Below are 18,159 nucleotides of genomic sequence, written 5' to 3' on the forward strand. Positions count from 1 at the left end.
CCATGCGGGTACTCGGAATAAATCGAATTGAAATGAATATTAATATTGTGTCATATAATGCCAGAGGACTGCATGTTGGGCACAGTGAATTCGGATAAATCACGCCACTTTATTGTGGATAAACATTTGGAGACATGTGATGTACCGTGTGTTCAAGAGACTTTTTTACCTCAGCAGGACTTGGAAAGACTAAACTCCCTACATAAGGATTTCTATGGGGCGGGTGAATCTACCATTGACTTGAGCACTGAAATAGTTTGTGGCAGGATATCTGGCGGCGTTGCCGTTCTATGGCACAAAAAGTTTGATCAGTTAGTTAATGTGGTCCAGAATGAATGTTGACTGGGCTATAGGAATTGAGTTCAGTTGTGGTGGGGAAAAAAATCATCATTCTGAACATCTATACACCATATGAGAGTTCCCAGAATGAAGAAGAATACCTTAACAGGTTGGCTTGTGTCATGTCATTTATTCAGGATAATGTTTTTTTATTGTGGGTGATATGAATGCAGATGTCTCTGATGATAGTTCTTTATTTGCCAATCATTTAATGCAGTTTTGCTCAGATAATGGTTTGATTCTCTCCAGTAAAGTGTATTTACCTGTTAATAGCTACACCTACATTAGTGAGGCATGGCACACAACTTCATGGTTAGATCATTGCATCTGCACAGCTGATGCACATGATTCGTTGGAGGCCATGAGGATTAATTATGAATTTGCCACTACTTATCATGTGCCTTTTTCTTTATCTATAAATGTCGGCAATTTACCTGCTCTTTTGTCTGTAAATCACAACATGTGTGTGAGTAAAATAGACTGGTCTAACTTGACTGAGGAGGATCTTAAAGCATACTGTGTTCAGTCTGACACGTTGAGTAATATTGATTTACCAAAAGACACAGTTGTATGCTGTGATATTAACTGTAAGAACTCGCAACAAGGTACTGAGTTATGTTCCTTGTATGATAATATCGTGGAGTCCCTTCTTGCCTCAAGCAGGCCCCTGTATAAGATTAACACGTATAAAGCAAAGCCAGGTTGGAATGAATATGTTGAAGATCTTCATGCTGAGGCTAGAAGTGCTTTTAAAGCTTGGGTTGAGTCAGGTAGACATAAACATGGTCAGGGCCGTCTGAAGGAATTTGGTGGCCCCAAGCAAAGTGGACATGGAGGCCCCCCGACCCCCCACCCCCCTACCCTCCTACCCTCCTACCCTCCTGACCCCCGCACGCACGCAAAGCCTACAGGAACCACAGCATAGCCATACAGTTTAAGTTCACCCACACTTTATATAAATAAAAAAGGTTTACAGTGCAAATACTGCTGTTGCATATACTGTGCATAAATAAAAAAGGTTTACAGTGCAAATACTGCTTGAAAAAATATTTGAAATTTGAACATTTTCAACAATTGAACATTTGCAAAAAACAGCACTGTACCATAAAATCAAATATACATTAAAAAATTGCACAATAACTAAATCCAACATACTTACACACACACACACACACACACTCACATTAACATTTTTCAGTTCTCACAAACATGTGCAAATTGATCTAAAACTGCTGTTTGCAAGCCTTGTTTTCTGCAAAGGCAATCACAATGTCCTCCATGTCCAAAGACTGGCGAACATCACGCTCAATTGACATAAGTGCCAGTCCTGTGAGCCTTTCTTGGCCCATGGTGGACCTCATGTAATTTTTTATCAGCTTCAAAGCTGAAAAGCTCCTCTCACCAGAGGCCACTGACACAGGGAGAGTCAGGAGTAGACGCAAAGCAATGCTGAAATTACTGTACAAATCCAGTAGCTTCTCACTGTATATGTAATTAAGCATGTCAAATGGGGAAGTGGCTACATGGTCTGGAAAAGTGTAGAGAGATGAATTGATCTCAAGTGCCAAGTCATCAGCATCAATGTCATGGAGGGTTTGTTCCAATTTTTTGCATCGTTCATGAAGCTTTCCATTCTTTATTGTCTGCTTCATGTTGTCCTTTGAGAACAGAAAGTCATAAAGGTCATAAACACCCTTCAATCTTGAAAACCTGTCACTTAGGCTTTTGAGGGCTGTGTCAACCATAGGCAGAAAGAAGTCTCTTCTGAAAGTCCCATCTGGAGTAGACTGAGTTTCCTCTGTACCTTCATATAGAGACTGTCTTTTCTTTTTATGCTGCCTTTTCTCAGGAAGGGTCATTTCCATATCCAGATTTTCTGCAATGTCTTTTGCATCAGTTTGACAGGAAGCAATCCCATTTTCCCTGAAGTCTTCAAGGTAGTCTTTTACTCCTTCTGTTTCTGATCTAAGTGTTTCCATGGAAACATTTGGACTTTGTAGCAGCTTGCTGACATGATTGATCTGGTACAAAACATTATACCAGGTCATTGTGCAAAGCAGAAAAGACCAGGTCTTCAACTCACCATGTAAGCTTTTAGCAGTGGACATGGTCTCTGAGTCCCCCTTCTCTATAGCAAACGTCTGGAGTGCAGACAATGCATCCAGGATCTCTGGTAACTGGTATCGCACCATCTTCACACAGTCAATCCGAGCTTCCCATCTTGTAGTTGACAAAGGTTTTAAAGTGAGCTGCTTTACATGTTCCTTTAGAACTGCCCAGCGTTGCACAGAGGAACTGAATAAGTTATAGAGTCTTTGCAACACACCAAAGAAGGAGATGGACAGCACTGAGGACTTGGCAGCATCTGCCACAACCAGGTTAAGTGTATGACTGCTGCATGGAATGTAAAATGCTTTGCTGTTCAATTGCAAAATTCTTGCCTGAACACCCTGTTTATGGCCCATCATATTGCTGCCATTGTCATAAGACTGACCACAGCAGTCAGAAAGACTCAGGCTGTGTTTCTGCAGGTGGTCAAGCAGGACTTCAGTCAGGCCCTTACCAGTTGTGTCTTCAACATCTAAAAATCCAAAGAAATGTTCTGCAATGGACACAGATGGTTCGCAATTGACAATTCTCAGAACAATGGAAAGCTGTTCCTTATGACTGACATCAGGAGTGCAATCCATAATAACAGAGTAATACTTTGCTCTGTGTACTCTTCTCACAATCTCTTCCAGTACCTTGTTTCCAATTATTGTAATTATTTCATTTTGAATAGTTCCACTCAAGTAATGCACTCTTCTTGTCTCTTGGTTTTGTATCCTTCTTATGTGTTCAGTCATAACTGAATCGAACTGTGCCATCAGTTCAACTTGTGCCAGAAAATTCCCATTGTGTGGGTCATACAACTCACTTGTGGTTCCTCTTAAAGCCTGGTTGCGTTCTGCTAAGTGACAAATTATGGCAATCACTCTCCTTATGACACATTTCCAATGCTCAATCTCGATCCGCATCAAGTCTTGTTGTCTTTGATCTAAGGTTGTATTGGTTTGCAGTCTCCTCTGCAGCTCATGCCAGTTTGTCATATTGTCACAATGCCCCTTTGAATATTCGTGTTCTTTTAAATGATGAGCTAGGTTCCTCCATGTACGGAAGCCACAGTTGCTTAAGGCATTGTCACGCTTCCCAAAAACAGTGCAGGCAAAACAGAACACTGAGTCTGTGCTCATGGAATATAACATCCATGATCGAAGAATTTTCTCCCCATTTTTCATGCTTCTGATGTAATTGTCATTTGTGAATCTTCGAGGTGGATTCTCAGAATTTTGGGGGAAAACAATGTTTATGACTTGCACTGGTCCTTTTTTAACAATTTGACAGCGCACACTATCAGTCAGGACTGCTGGCCACTGCGCAGGGTCATCAGCTATAATGACAGTGCTTGTGGTACCTTGAGCCGTAGAGGAAACCTCAGTGTTGGGAAGTTGTGCAGACTCAATTTCAGTGTCTTCCACTGTGAGAGATGGTATTGACGGTGTAGCTGGGGAAAAATAATGTTTTTATAAATATAATCCATCTGTTCAGGTACAGAATGCATCACTGAGTGTCTGACACCTAGAAATCTGACAGGCACTACTGTATATTAAAAATTCTGAAATGTCCTTGGGCAAAAGTGACTGGTATTTACACAGTTTGGTGGGAATTCAATAGTGATTTGCACTGTTTTTTTTTAATAATATGACAGCACACACTTATCAGTTTAAACTCTGGGCTGTGCAGGATATCAGCTATCATTATAGAGCTTGTGGTACCTTGTGCTATAAGAGGAAACATCAGCACTGAGAAGTGATGCATCTGTTGATGTTGAGGATGAAGTTGATGGTGTAGCTGGGAAAATAATTGAAAAAAAAAAAATCTGAAATTACCTGTGAAGTACGTTTTACCATTTCACTGTTAGCATATTGAAAGAGGTCACTATTAAAGGTCCCGTTCTTCGTGATCCCATGTTTCAAACTTTAGTTAGTGTGTAATGTTGTTGTTAGAGCATAAATAAAATCTGTAAAATTTTAAAGCTCAAAGTTCAATGCCAAGCGAGATATTTTATTTAACAGAAGTCGCCTACATCGAACGGCCAGTTTGGACTACATCCCTCTACTTCCTTCTTTAATGACGTCACTAAAACAGTTTTTTGACTAACCTCCGCCCACAGGAATACACAAGAGTTGCGTTTGTAGAGTGTGTTTGTCGCCATGTCGTCGAAACGCTGTTATTTTCATCCCGCAGTCCAATCACCGGGTCTGATTCCGGCTCAAATTGATAGGGTAAAATTAAAGGCATGTTTACAATAACACTGAGCGCGTGCATCTCCACGTTATGGTAAGAGGCGTGACCTTTACGGGCAAGGAGCGCTAAGCTGCTGTCGAATCACAACACAGGAACCGCTGGCACAATCAGAACTCGTTACGTATTTCTGAAGGAGGGACTTCATAGAACAAGGAAGTCATCAGCCCGTTTTTATGACAGTGGAAACAGCGGTATACAGATAAGTAAATTATGTGAAAAATACTGTGTTTTTTTACACGTGAAACATGAACACGTTATATTGCACACTATAAACACAATCAAAGCTTCAAAAAAACCACGAAAAACGGGACCTTTAACAGCTCAGCTCAGTGAGAGAAATTCACTCTACCTTCATCAGTGGAGGTATCCTTAGGAAGAGCCTGAGGGCTGAGAAATTTAAGCAAAGCACCTTGAGGGAGAAAGAAAAGATGGTAACACTTTATAATAACAAACATTAATAGATGGTAAATTGATAGTTAATTAATCTTTAGTTAACTGTCATTTAACTGTTAGCAAACAGTATTTTTACTTATTATAAAGTTTACCAAAAACTTAAAGATATGTTAGCATTTCCATATTTTGATATTAGAAGGGAAGGGATGCAGGCAGCTGCTTACCAATGCTTAAAAACATTCCAAGCTAATGTTTGATGCACAGAATTTATTGTGTGGTTTTCCGAACCCCCATTTGGTAAATAGATTATCACGGTGGAATAGTATAGCAGGCTATTTGCTATGCCACTTTCATCAAAACCTATTACAAAGCTACAGCAATGTCATGTCATTAAATACGATAAACAGTGATTCTGGAACAGATCTGCGTCTTCCTTATCCCGTTAAAAAACATATTACAGTAACCATATTCCGTCCGTTCGGAAAAAAAAAAGTTGCCCTAACTGTTCGTTACAAGCAGCATTTGCCGTCAGGCAGGTAGCTAACATAAACATATTTTTGCTAGCCTACCTGCTGCAAAATTACACCATTTGTACAAGACTGACAAGTAGAGCTATTTTATCCAGTGTAATTTATCACTTACCACCATCTTGTTTTTTCTTATCCTCCTCTTCCTTTCTCTTCTGGCTTCCTGAAGCATAATTCCGCTTCATGACTCCTGAGGAGGTTTTGTATTTTGCCGGCAGCAGAGATCACGTGGTTGACTGGCTGCTGTCAGCGACTACTGAGAGGGGCCCCCTTGAGGGTGATCCCGATAACAGTGTCATTGCACTTTACTGCATTGATGATCAAAGGGGCGCTCACACAGTGTCGTTGCATTTTATCCTTAACCAGTCGTTGTCTTGGGGCCCCAGGCCAGCTCGGGGCCCCAAGCAATTGCTTGGTTTGCTTGCCTTGTCCCAACGGGCCTGAACATGGCCCCTTATTTGAATATAAGAAATGGGCAAATGCAAATTTTAAATATGCCCTAAATAATAAGGCATGTGGTATATCTGTGGAACATTTAAAATTTGCAAGTAGAAAACTTTGTCCTCTGCTTGCTATTTGTTTTACTGGGTTTTTAGTTCATGGTATTTTACCTGAGTCCATTTTATCTGTTATGTTAGTGCCTATTATTAAAGATAAAGCTGGCAAAATAAATAGTATGGATAATTACTGGCCTATAGCTTTGCCCAGTATTTTGTCCAAGGTCACTGAGAGGACGTTACTGAACAAACTTGCACAGTTTGTCCATACCACTGACAACCAGTTTGGTTTTAAACCTAAACATGGCACAGATGTGTGTATTTTTGATTTAAAGGAGATTTTAGATTTGTATAACAGGCATAATTCCACAATATTTATGTGCTTTATTTAGGGCTGGGCGATATATCGCATGCGATTCTCACGCGCATTTCGTCAGTAAAGCCGGTTCCCTGATTACCGCTAAATCGCCATCACCTGCTTTCAAATGGAGCGCCTTTTAATAGACAGAGCCGTAGTTCACGGACAAGCCATGCAATATCGGGTTCATTATCGAAGTCGATTCATCTTCGATACTGAACGCGATTTTGCGTGGCTTGTCCGTGAACTACGGCTCTGTCTATTAAAAGGCGCGTGAGAATCGCATGCGATATATCGCCCAGCCCTAGCTTTATTGATGCCTCTAAAGCCTTTGATCGTGTAAATCCTGAAAAATTGTTTTATAAGTATTGTATTATAAATATACACAACAGAGGAGTTCCTAAATTTCTTGTAAAAATTCTGGCTTTTTGGTATGCTCATCAGTTAATGTATGTAAAATGGGGCAACTCTGTGTCTGGAGTAATGGAGTTAGACAGGGAAGTATTTTATCTCCTTTTCGTTTTAATGTTTATATGGATGATTTATCGAAGAGGCTGAATAGTTGCGGAACAGGTTGTATGGTTGGTAATACTATCATCAACCACTTGATGTACGTAGACGATTTGGTGATTTTCTGTCCATATAGTGCTGGCCTTCAGCAGTTACTGAGGGTTTGTTCTCAGTATGGTTTAGACTTTGACATTAAATATAATGCAAAAAAAAAAAAAGAGTAATATTATGATTGTTAGGAGTAAGGAGGACAGAAAACTGTCATTTCCTGACTTCTCTCTGTCTGGTGTTGTCCTTAAAGTATGTGATGAGGTTAAATACTTAGGACATTGTATAAATGATGACTTGTCTGATGATAGGGACATTTACAGACAGTGTTGTATGTTGTATGCACAAGCTAACATTTTAATTCGTAAATTTATTATGTGCTCAGAATCTGTGAAGACAACACTTTTTAAAGCTTACTGTACCCCTATGTATACTGCCCATTTGTGGCGGCGTTTTAGAAAAAGCAGTATGCAGAAACTCAATGTAGCATACAATGATGGAATGAGGCTGCTGTTGAAGGTGCCAGTCCAAGCCAAATGTTTGTCTGTGTTGGGGTACCTACCTGCTTTGCTGTGCTGCGTAATGTCATGTTCAGATGTATGTGTAGGTTATCAGATTCTTCAAATAGTATAATCTCAACACTGACGAACCCAGCATTTAGTTCAGTCAGGTTCTTTTCCATTATGTGGAACCATTGGCGTTTTATCCTGCATGTAAATATATGATATTTTTGGACTGTGTTTCTTGAATGTTGTACTGTTGTATGTATCTATGGATCATGTGTGTCCTTAATAAAGTTTTGATTGATTGAATAAAGAGAACAGGAACTGGCAGAAAACTCTTGCTGGAAACTTTGCTAAACAATCATTCATCATTCTGATGTCATCATCTTTACCTTAAAATGCTAAATACAATGTATTCACCTTAATATTTCATGTGATGTTATGTCATGACGTAGGATCAGCAGATCTTAAACAGATTTTTAAATTTGTAATCCCACAATTACAAACCATTAGTAATGCAGCATATCAGATCACGTAAGTATGGCATGTATTTTGTGGATGTTTGCAAACATTCGATTCTGAATGAGTTTGATAGTGTGCTGCACGGCTAACGGGGCTAAAGCTACACTGTTGGAGAGACTCAATAAGAATGAAGATGCGTTCATGAATTATACGGACTGCAAGTGTTTTCGGTAGGGCTGCACGATTAATTGTAATCGAATCAAAATCGCGATTTGGCTTATAGTGTGATTATGACATCGCTAAGCCTGTGATTTTTAATGATATAAATATGTACGCAGCATGTTAGTGAAGAGCTGCTCTGTGATCAGTAGTGAATGATGCTCCATCTGAGAGCACTGCATTAGAAAAAACAACACACGTCAAATATACAATCTAACCAAACATTAGAAGCTTTTATGAACTTCTTTTCTAACAAAAGACAACATTTTTTGTCCAAACACATATTTTTACTCCAAACACACTTCATAACGTCAGTTGAGTGTTTGAAACAGCATTGGATTAGCATTGGATTATAAATATACTTTATTACAAAAATACCCGAGAAGGCTTGAAGAAAACATATAGACCATGTATTGTTGTAGTCGTCTGTTTATTTTGTTCATGTTTAATCAATCAAAGAATTTCTACTTTTTTTTCTTTTTTTACTCAGTCACAGCGATAGCATGATGTCCATTGGGGATTTCTTGCAACAGCGTTTGTTATATTGGAATATATTTGGAGAATCTGCTCAAGGGTGCCCTCCGGCATCCTAGCCTGGGTGCCAGCCCGAACCCCGCCCACAACATTTTTTGGACGGGAAGTTCGGTCTGGACTCGATCCATTGTGGAGTAATTATGCTCGGCTCCCAGAAGGCCGAGCCAATCAAATTGCCAGGGCGGGCTTTAATCGATGATGGACAGGCTATCTGCGGTTACGTAACCACCCACGTCATCAAAGAGCGCTTGGGGAGTTTGATTGACAAGCGATCTAACCAATCAGAACGCCGCATCCGCCATTTTGTCCAACAAAGCAGTCAGGAGTTAGAAGATTAACATCGGTGGAGTTAAACTTGAAAAATTGTGCATATTGACATCTTTCCGCGTTTGAAACAACATTCATTCTCATGTTCATTCATGTTTATTTGATGCTATAAATGGACTAGTAGAAAGAGATGATCGGTTAACGAGCCTCTTGAGCTGAGGCTACAGCAATCTGTCACGATCATGGTCACAACACATTAAAGAGCCACAAAACGGTTTTTATTGTTTGAATTTTTTTAATAACTACACAGTTTGAAAGCTGGGACTTTGTTTAATATCATAAGTAACCTGCTCTGTCTCGTCTGTCAATGTGTTGTCAGTTTCTTCTTTGCTCCGCGATGTATTTTCCACTCTGTGTGGCGTGACAGCGCCACGGCTTGTCGGACAAAGCAACAGTAACTAAGGGGGACGAGTCTTTGCGAAAGGTCAATTAGTTTACAACAATGATGGCTGTTGAAGAACTGAGATGTGTAGATTCCGCCACCGTTATAGAAGATATCGATATTGACATCTTTCCGCGTTTGAAACAACATTCATTCTCATGTTCATTCATGTTTATTTGATGCTATAAATGGACTAGTAGAAAGAGATGATCGGTTAACGAGCCTCTTGAGCTGAGGCTACAGCAATCTGTCACGATCATGGTCACAACACATTAAAGAGCCACAAAACGGTTTTTATTGTTTGAATTTTTTAATAACTACACAGTTTGAAAGCTGGGACTTTGTTTAATATCATAAGTAACCTGCTCTGTCTCGTCTGTCGATGTGTTGTCAGTTTCTTCTTTGCTCCGCGATGTATTTTCCACTCTGTGTGGCGTGACAGCGCCACGGCTTGTCGGACAAAGCAACAGTAACTAAGGGGGACGAGTCTTTGCGAAAGGTCAATTAGTTTACAACAATGATGGCTGTTGAAGAACTGAGATGTGTAGATTCCGCCACCGTTATAGAAGATATCGACAGCGCATTAATTTTAAAAGAGGAACAGAGGACCGCGATCAAGGCATTTGTCGATGGGAAAGATGTCTTTGCCGTCCTTCCTACGGGATTCGGCAAAAGTTTGATTTATCAGCTGGCCCCGATGGTCGCTAAGAAGAGTTCTGTTGACAACTATGCGTCGCTCAACATACGTCACTTACTCTGTAGCTCTGATTGGTTGTAGGTCTATCCAATTGAGGTCTTTCCTGGATCGGCTGAAATACGCCCCCATAATCAAAGCCCAATGGAGCAGTATCAGACTCATATTCTGACTAGAATTGAGTATGACCACGTCAGGCTACCGGCATCCAGTATAAAACAGACATGTTTAACGCCAAGTAAAGGCCTGTCGCGCACACTTATCGCCAGTGTTTTGAGACGTTTTTCGTGTTCATACCCAAGCGATTTTCACTGGCGATGAGCCGAGTGACTGTGCAAATTCACTCCCTGACATTAGATGGCGCTTAATGAAAAACAGAAATACCCTGGTACACAAGGTGGCGCTGCGCAACTTTACACTAGGGATGGGCGATACCAATCATTTTCTTTCCGATCCGATACCAAGTACTTTCAAGACAAGTATCGACGATATCGATACCAATACCGATACTCCAATTAAATATTTTCATGTGAGTGATTTTATATTGTTTTTTGATAGCCATCATTATTAATATTAAATAAACTGCAATTGACATGATTCTTTTTTTACATTTATTAAAAAATACTGAACATTATTAATTAAATGAACAAAGATATCACTGTAGGCTAACAACAAAATATAGGCTAACAAATATAACAAAAAAAATGTAACATGTCTCAAACTTTTTCTTTTCGAAACCATTTACATGCTTTTTGCTAACTGGTAAACAAAACATGGATTTTTCAAGCAGCAGCAGCTCTAGCGATGAAGAAATCATTGTTCTGTTAAATGACAAAAGACAATGGAAAAGACGCCGATATTTGGTACATCCCAAAGTTACGAGAAGAGAAGAACATTAGGAGTTCTATCGACTGATACAAGAGTTGAAAATGTATCATGAGCGTTTTCGGTGGTATTTTAGAATGTCCGTCAGTGAGTTTGAAAATTTACTTCAACAACTGGCACCCTCATTTACAAAAGAACAAAGACACTACCCCAAACCAGTCGACCCAGAGCAGCGTTTAACTGTGTGTTTATGGTGAGTTCATCTACATTGTTATTCACTTGAATAGATATTGTAAAATCCTAAATTAAGTGCTATTGTGAAATCTAAGATCTAAAAACGAGTATTTGTCTATTTCAGTTTTCTAAGCACTGGGGACTCATACCAAACTATTGCATCCAGCTTTCAACTTGGCATGTCAACTGTGGCTTTGATAGTGAGTTAGACCTGTGATGCAATTTGGCATTGCCTCAAAGATGAACATTAGCCAGAGCCTACTGAAGAGATGTGGAGGAATACAGCCAGGAGGTTCCATGATAGATAGAATTTCCCTAATTGCTTGGGAGCTATGGATGGGAAACACGTATTCATCCAGGCCCCTGCAAACTCTGGATCTCTCTACTTTAATTATAAAGGTATGTTCTCAGTTGTATTACTGGCCCTAGTTGATGCGGATTACTGCTTCCTGGTGGGTGATGTGGGAAGCTATGGCAGCAACAGTGATGGGGGGCATCTTTGCCAATTCTGTGCTGGGAAAGGCACTCAGAGATGGAACTCTGAATGTTCCACCACCAAGTGAACTTCCAGGTGCTTCTGAGCTGGGAAAAGTTAACCACGTCATTGAGGCAGATGAAGCTTTTCCACTGAAACCATATCTCCTCCGGCCATACCCTGGATGGCGCCTCCCCTCAGACAAGAGAATTTTCAATTTTTGTTTGTCTCGGGCACAGCGCATCTCTGAAAATGCATTTGGCATCCTCAGCCAACGCTTCCGGGTTTTCCAAAGAACTTTACAGGTTCAACCAGCTGTTGTTGACAAAGTTGTCAAAGCTGCTTGTGCAATTATTTACGCCCGAACGGAAATGACCAGGATCAAGCCACAGAGGATGACCATGATTGTGAGCAAACACTACAAGGTTTTGAACATTGTAGGGGGTAGCGGGCATCTGTGGAGGCACAAAATGTCAGAGAACTGTACAAAGAGTACTTCAACTCACCAGCAGGACAAGTTGCTTGGCAGAATGACCATGTGAACCATAGTCTGGAGAAAAGATGAAATCAAACTGTAAATTTGTGCTATATTCATTACATTCACATTTTGAAAACCGCTTGTGTGTGTATACAGTACAGTCCAAAAGTTTGGAACCACTAAGATTTTTAATGTTTTTAAAAGAAGTTTCGTCTGCTCACCAAGGCTACATTTATTTAATTAAAAATACAGTAAAAACAGTAATATTGTGAAATATTATTACAATTTAAAATAACTGTTTTCTATTTGAATATATTTGACAAAGTAATTTATTCCTGTGATTGCAAAGCTGAATTTTCAGCATCGTTACTCCAGTCTTCAGTGTCACATGATCCTTCAGAAATCATTCTAATATGCTGATCTGCTGCTCAATAAACATTTAATGTGTACAATTGTACAAAATATTTGTGTACAATATTTTTTTTTTTTCAAAACAACAGTGTTTATCTGAAATCTAATCTTTTGTAACATTATAAATGTCTTTACTGCCACTTTTGATTGATTTAATGCATCCTTGCTGAATAAAAGTATTCATTTCTTTAATTTCTTTTCAAAAAAAAAAAAAAAAAAAATTCTTACTGACCCCAAACTTTTGAACGGTAGTGTATAATGCTACAGAAGCTTTGTATTTCAGATAAATGCTGTTCTTTTGAACTTTCTATTCATCAAGGAATCCTGAAAAAAAAAGTACACAACTGTTTTCAACATTGAAAATAATCATAAATGTTTATTGAGCAGCAAATCATCATATTAGAATGATTTCTGAAGGATCATGTGACACTGAAGACTGGAGTAACGATGCTGAAAATTCAGCTTTGCATCACAGGAATAAATTACTTTGTCAAATATATTTAAATAGTACAGTTATTTTAAATTGTAATAATATTTCACAATATTACTGTTTTTTACTGTATTTTTAATTAAATAAATGTAACCTTGGTGAGCAGACGAAACTTCTTTTAAAAACATTAAAAATCTTAGTGGTTCCAAAATTTTGGACTGTACTGTACATATATTCTTGTATTTTTTTCTCTTTACAAACAATTTCTCTGTGAACTTGAATCTATTGCATCCAATTCTTTTTTTCATCAGTTAATATAGCACTCACCACAGCAAATTAAATGTTTTTGATATAACATGTTCTATCAAAGTTAAATCACTTTTGCAAATGTAAGACTTTGGGTGATTTGGTCACTGCAACATATACTTATTTACAGCTAAATCCTTTAAGTTCTCATTTTGAAAATGTGTATTTTTTTTATTTTATTTTTTTTTTTACAAGCAATTTCTCGGTTAAAGCTGCAGTAGGGAGTTTTTAGAAAACGTTGACTTAGCCTGAGAATTTGAACAAGCACAACTCACAGGTCACTCCCCCTTGCTCTCTGCTGCGCTACAGCCCTCCCTCCACAGCTCCTCCCCCATCACAACGGAGCCTGCCGTGAACGCGCAGGCTAGTAAGCAAGCAGGACCGATGACGGCAGATAAACAGTTATAGCACATTCACTGGTACAGACGAAACATCAACAATATGATTTACATTGACTATGGCGTTCCCATACTTTGACTACAAACTTGGTCCTCAAAACATTACGTATTTTGCAATACATGTAATGTAACTATATGACGTATATGCACTATTTCTATAAGTAATAAATAGCTAGTAAGATAATATAATGGTAACTAATGTTACAGTACGCAAATAACTGGCTTCTCCGGTTATCTCTGTATGTATATTTTAGCCAAGAATAAAACAAAATTTGTTATTAAACCACTCTGCCTCTTTTCGTTTTATTTAAAGAAACAAACAAAAACATACTAATAGCCTCAGGCAACGTGATTAATTATCTGCAATGTCTGCTTATATTTATAACAAAACGAAATATTAAACAACCCTGCCTCTTTTCGTTTACATTTCAAACATATTAAATGTAATACTATTTGTGCATACTCTGATTATCTTCACTGTAATGAAATGAAATAGGCTTTAACATAAAACACAACCTTCTCTTTTTGTTAAATGTCAGTTTTAATGTTCAGTAATAGCCATTATAAAAGGTATAAAAATATACAATAAGAAATAAAGCAAACAATTCAGTCAAGCGTACAAAATCAGCGCTTTAGTATGATACAAAAGTTAAATAGCCATATATAAATTTATGAAACGTCATGTTGCCCTCAGCCAAAACGGAGCCAGCGGCAAACGTCAGAAGGATTAGCCGAGGTAAGGCTGCTCTCGGCTGGGCACATGAGCGCTGAGAGTCCGGTGATCACCTGGATCTCAAAACTCCGACAACGTCAGATCAAATTTTCAGAAAGGCGCTCCTTCTCAATTAACCACAAATTTGAGCTTTAAACCAGCAGTTTTTCGCGTGCATATGATACGCACTTTATGGGGTATTATACGTACGAAACTGGATTGTTTGTCCGTCATAAGCAAAGCTGCTGCACACTTATGGAGTCAAATTAATGCCTTAAAGTTTTGCAAACAAAAATAAAGAATTGCAAAGGAAAAATAAAGTATTGAGCAGAAAAAAATAAGTTTTGCAAACAAAAATAATAAATTGCAAAATAAAATAAAGTAGTGCAAAAATAAAAATATAATCAATTACAAAAATCAATGACAGCTGTAATCCTAATTTATCTTTGCCACATATTTTTCATGCTCAAACCTACTAAATCATTTGCAACGCTCATTTTATTCTGCGTTTCAGTCAAGCGTGCGCTCACGATACTGGTTTTCTTTTGCGCTGCACTTTTCTGTGCGGATCTCTTTATGGCACTGGTTTGACGTGGGGGTGGAGTCAAGAAACGGGGGCACGCCCCCGCGAAATGCATTGGAGGGGAACGTAATCAGCGACAGGTGAAATAATTCTTTGACATGGTTAAAAATAATGAATGGTTTGTTTTTGTTGGTTTGCTTAGCATATGTTGTTGCCAATTACGACCCCCTCCAATGCATTTCTTATAGTAATATGACCTGTTGTGCTCTGTCTCACTGCCTGTATCCACTTTTGTGTCCTTAAACATTCGTTTTTTGGGGTCGACAGCTTATAAAAACTTATTTCTGGGTTTTTTAGCTTGTTAGCTGTACACCTTGTCACACAGCAGCTTTTAGGCATTGTTCTGTTTTTTGTAATGAGTCAGAAAAGACAAGGAGGCAGCCTCACGCAATACAAAGTCAATGGAGACGGTTGGATTGTTTTTCCCCCGGTGGGCATGGTTTTCAGATTATAATAAATGCGCTCTGTCTCTATGCTTGATCTGTTCTGTTGCGATCTGCGTCTCCTGCCGATGACGTGTTTCGCGGGGGCGTGCCCCCGTTTCTTGACTCCACCCCCACGTCAAACCAGTGCCATAAAGAGAACCGCACAGAAAAGTGCAGCGCAAACGAAAGCCGGTATCGTGAGCGCACGCTTGACTGAAACGCAGAATAAAATGAGCGTTGCAAATGATTTAGTAGGTTTGAGCATGAAAAATATGTGGCAAAGATAAAATAGGATTACAGCTGTCATTGATTTTTGTAATTGATTATATTTTTATTTTTGCACTACGTTATTTTATTTTGCAATTTATTATTTTTGCTTGCAAAACTTATTTTTTTCTGCTCAATACTTTATTTTTCCTTTGCAATTCTTTATTTTTGTTTGCAAAACATTTTTTTATTGCTCAATTCTTTTTTTTGTTTTGCAAAACTTTATTTTTGTGCAAAACTTTAAGGCATTAATTTGACTCCATACACACTGGTAATTTTGAATTTGAATGCCTGTACACGCTGTGCACTATGGCTGTGCATGATAGGAGTGTGATCAGCGCGCAGCGAGCTTGATTGACACTGCTAAGACACTCCTCCTGACTCTGATTGGTTGGTTCTTACCGGGAGCGGTGTATTTCTGCAAATGGCAATAGGACCACTGGGAGGAGCCAGAGGATCTTGATTTTTTTCACAGATTATCTGTCTCATATTCTACTGTCAGGACATAATGACAGGTTTAACAAATATGTAAAAAATACATTTTTACAAAAGTTACCTACTGCAGCTTTAATATTTTCTGCCCAAAAAAGGAAATGTTCCTGCAAATTGATAAAAAAGTGTTACCTATGAATACAACGACACAGTAATTAGGCACGTAGCTATTTCAATAAGAGGTCAAGAACACTTATGTACAAATATATGCCAGGTGCTATAACTTATGCACAGATACTTTGGAAAAAATCTAACATTTATTTTTGTTACTGAACTAGTTTTCAATAACAATCAGAAACATGACAGTAAAAGAGTCAGAAATGGTAGTGCAAACAAGTCAAAATGACAGTAGTGCAAGTGAACAGCAAATAAACATTTATGAATTAGACATTCTAAATAATATTTCTTGAACGTAAATAAAACAAAAATACAGATAAAATGGCATATACATTACATGAGGAGATGGTAATCAGAAACGGTAGTGCAAATAAGTCATAATGACAGTAGTTCAAGTAAACGGTAGTGCAAATAAACATTTATGGGTAACATATAATCAATATTTTTTTCCACAGTGGATGCATAAGAGGCATGTAGTTCATTAAATTAAATACATGGACTCCAGTTTTGATTTTGCATTCAAAAATAAAGAAATTGAGACAGATTTTTATAATAATATAATATTCGATAATAAATCCTCAGACCTTTCTAATGATTTATAGACATACTGCTTGCATGTTAACAGATAACCCCACATTTTGTCATACAAGTTTTAAATATTATTTTCTAATTATTATAGTTATATTTATAATTAATGCATGCTTGCTTGCTTCACAATACCTGCAGAACTTCTGATGATTCGGCTGTGCCTTGCCTGCCTAGAACATGGGCTGGTATGCAAATTTTAGGGGCGTAAATAATAATGATCCCAACCGTTACGTAACAGTCTGTGTTATGTTGGGATTCACTCTTATATGCTAAATTTTATTTATTTTTTTTTTTTCACCTGGGCGCTGCAATTATAAACACTACTTTATCAGGCATCAAACTTAGGAAAGTGAGAAGAAGATGCCATCAAAACTTTTCTGAATAAAGTAATTTCCCTTCAGACATGCATTCAAATAAAAACTCTTCAGATCTGCACTAATCACAATAATGACCTCTTTTAATATGGCTCTTAGTAATTCTTACTAGTCAAAGTTACTTTATCTGAAATCTGCATGCAAATGCACATATGCTAAGCCTCACCTTAAATATTTTATTAACCAATTCTACCTAGGAAACTGTTGTCATCTGCCACTTTGTCTGAATTCTATAATAAAGGTCCTGTATGTTTGAGTCATTAAATACTGCTTTATAAATAAGTTATTCTAATATGTAGCTTTTTGTCCTATTCTATATCATAAAGTAGGATAATGTTGAGATGTGCATGCTGCGGGTTAAATTGTGTTAGCTTTCATTCCGAAACGAACACTTGCCATAATTTTAAAAATACTATTTATCAGAATATCACCATCACGGATCTTTTGCTAAACACTCCCACCTTGTGAACAATTACATTAATGACACGAGTAAACCTGCATCGACACAGAGGGCACAATCCGTTACGTAATGTACATGTTAGTACCAGTAATAACTTAATCTATAAAATCAGCCTTCACTTTTTTTTGACTGAATTTCATTGTTCTTCACTCTCCAATCTTTTACTTTACTTCTAAAATCAGACTAGCCGTTTTCGTTATTGAACAAAAACTCCAGTTGGTCCGTTTTGCATCTTGATTCAATTAAAATCACAGCGATACATACCTGACATGCAGGAGAGCTTTTACCACACATCAATACATCCAGATGTGATTTCATAATTTCTGAAGTAGATTTTCTCTACATGACAACAAATAGCAGCAGACTAGTTATTAGCTGTTAGCACTAAACATTATCAACAAGACGCGTCGGGGCGGGGCTCTGGTGTGGGAGATGGAGATGAGT

At 38.2% G+C, this 18,159-nt stretch overlaps 1 protein-coding gene and 1 pseudogene across 1 annotated transcript; one reads left to right on the forward strand and one right to left on the reverse strand.

Annotated features, from left to right (window-relative positions):
* The window catches only part of LOC125248716, a 551,526-nt pseudogene that overhangs the window by 267,276 nt on the left and 266,091 nt on the right, over positions 1-18,159 (forward strand).
* On the reverse strand, positions 1,226-18,153 carry LOC125248577 (zinc finger MYM-type protein 1-like). Its single transcript, XM_048160565.1, has 5 exons — positions 17,980-18,153; positions 12,181-12,224; positions 5,036-5,095; positions 4,155-4,230; positions 1,226-3,883 (listed from the first exon to the last, which is right to left on the reverse strand). Exons 1-5 carry the CDS (start codon positions 17,984-17,986, stop codon positions 1,563-1,565), a joined length of 2,508 nt encoding a protein of 835 aa, XP_048016522.1. The 5' UTR covers positions 17,987-18,153; the 3' UTR covers positions 1,226-1,562.

Source organism: Megalobrama amblycephala, linkage group LG16 (genome assembly GCF_018812025.1).
Source record: "Megalobrama amblycephala isolate DHTTF-2021 linkage group LG16, ASM1881202v1, whole genome shotgun sequence".
NCBI lineage: Eukaryota > Metazoa > Chordata > Actinopteri > Cypriniformes > Xenocyprididae > Megalobrama > Megalobrama amblycephala.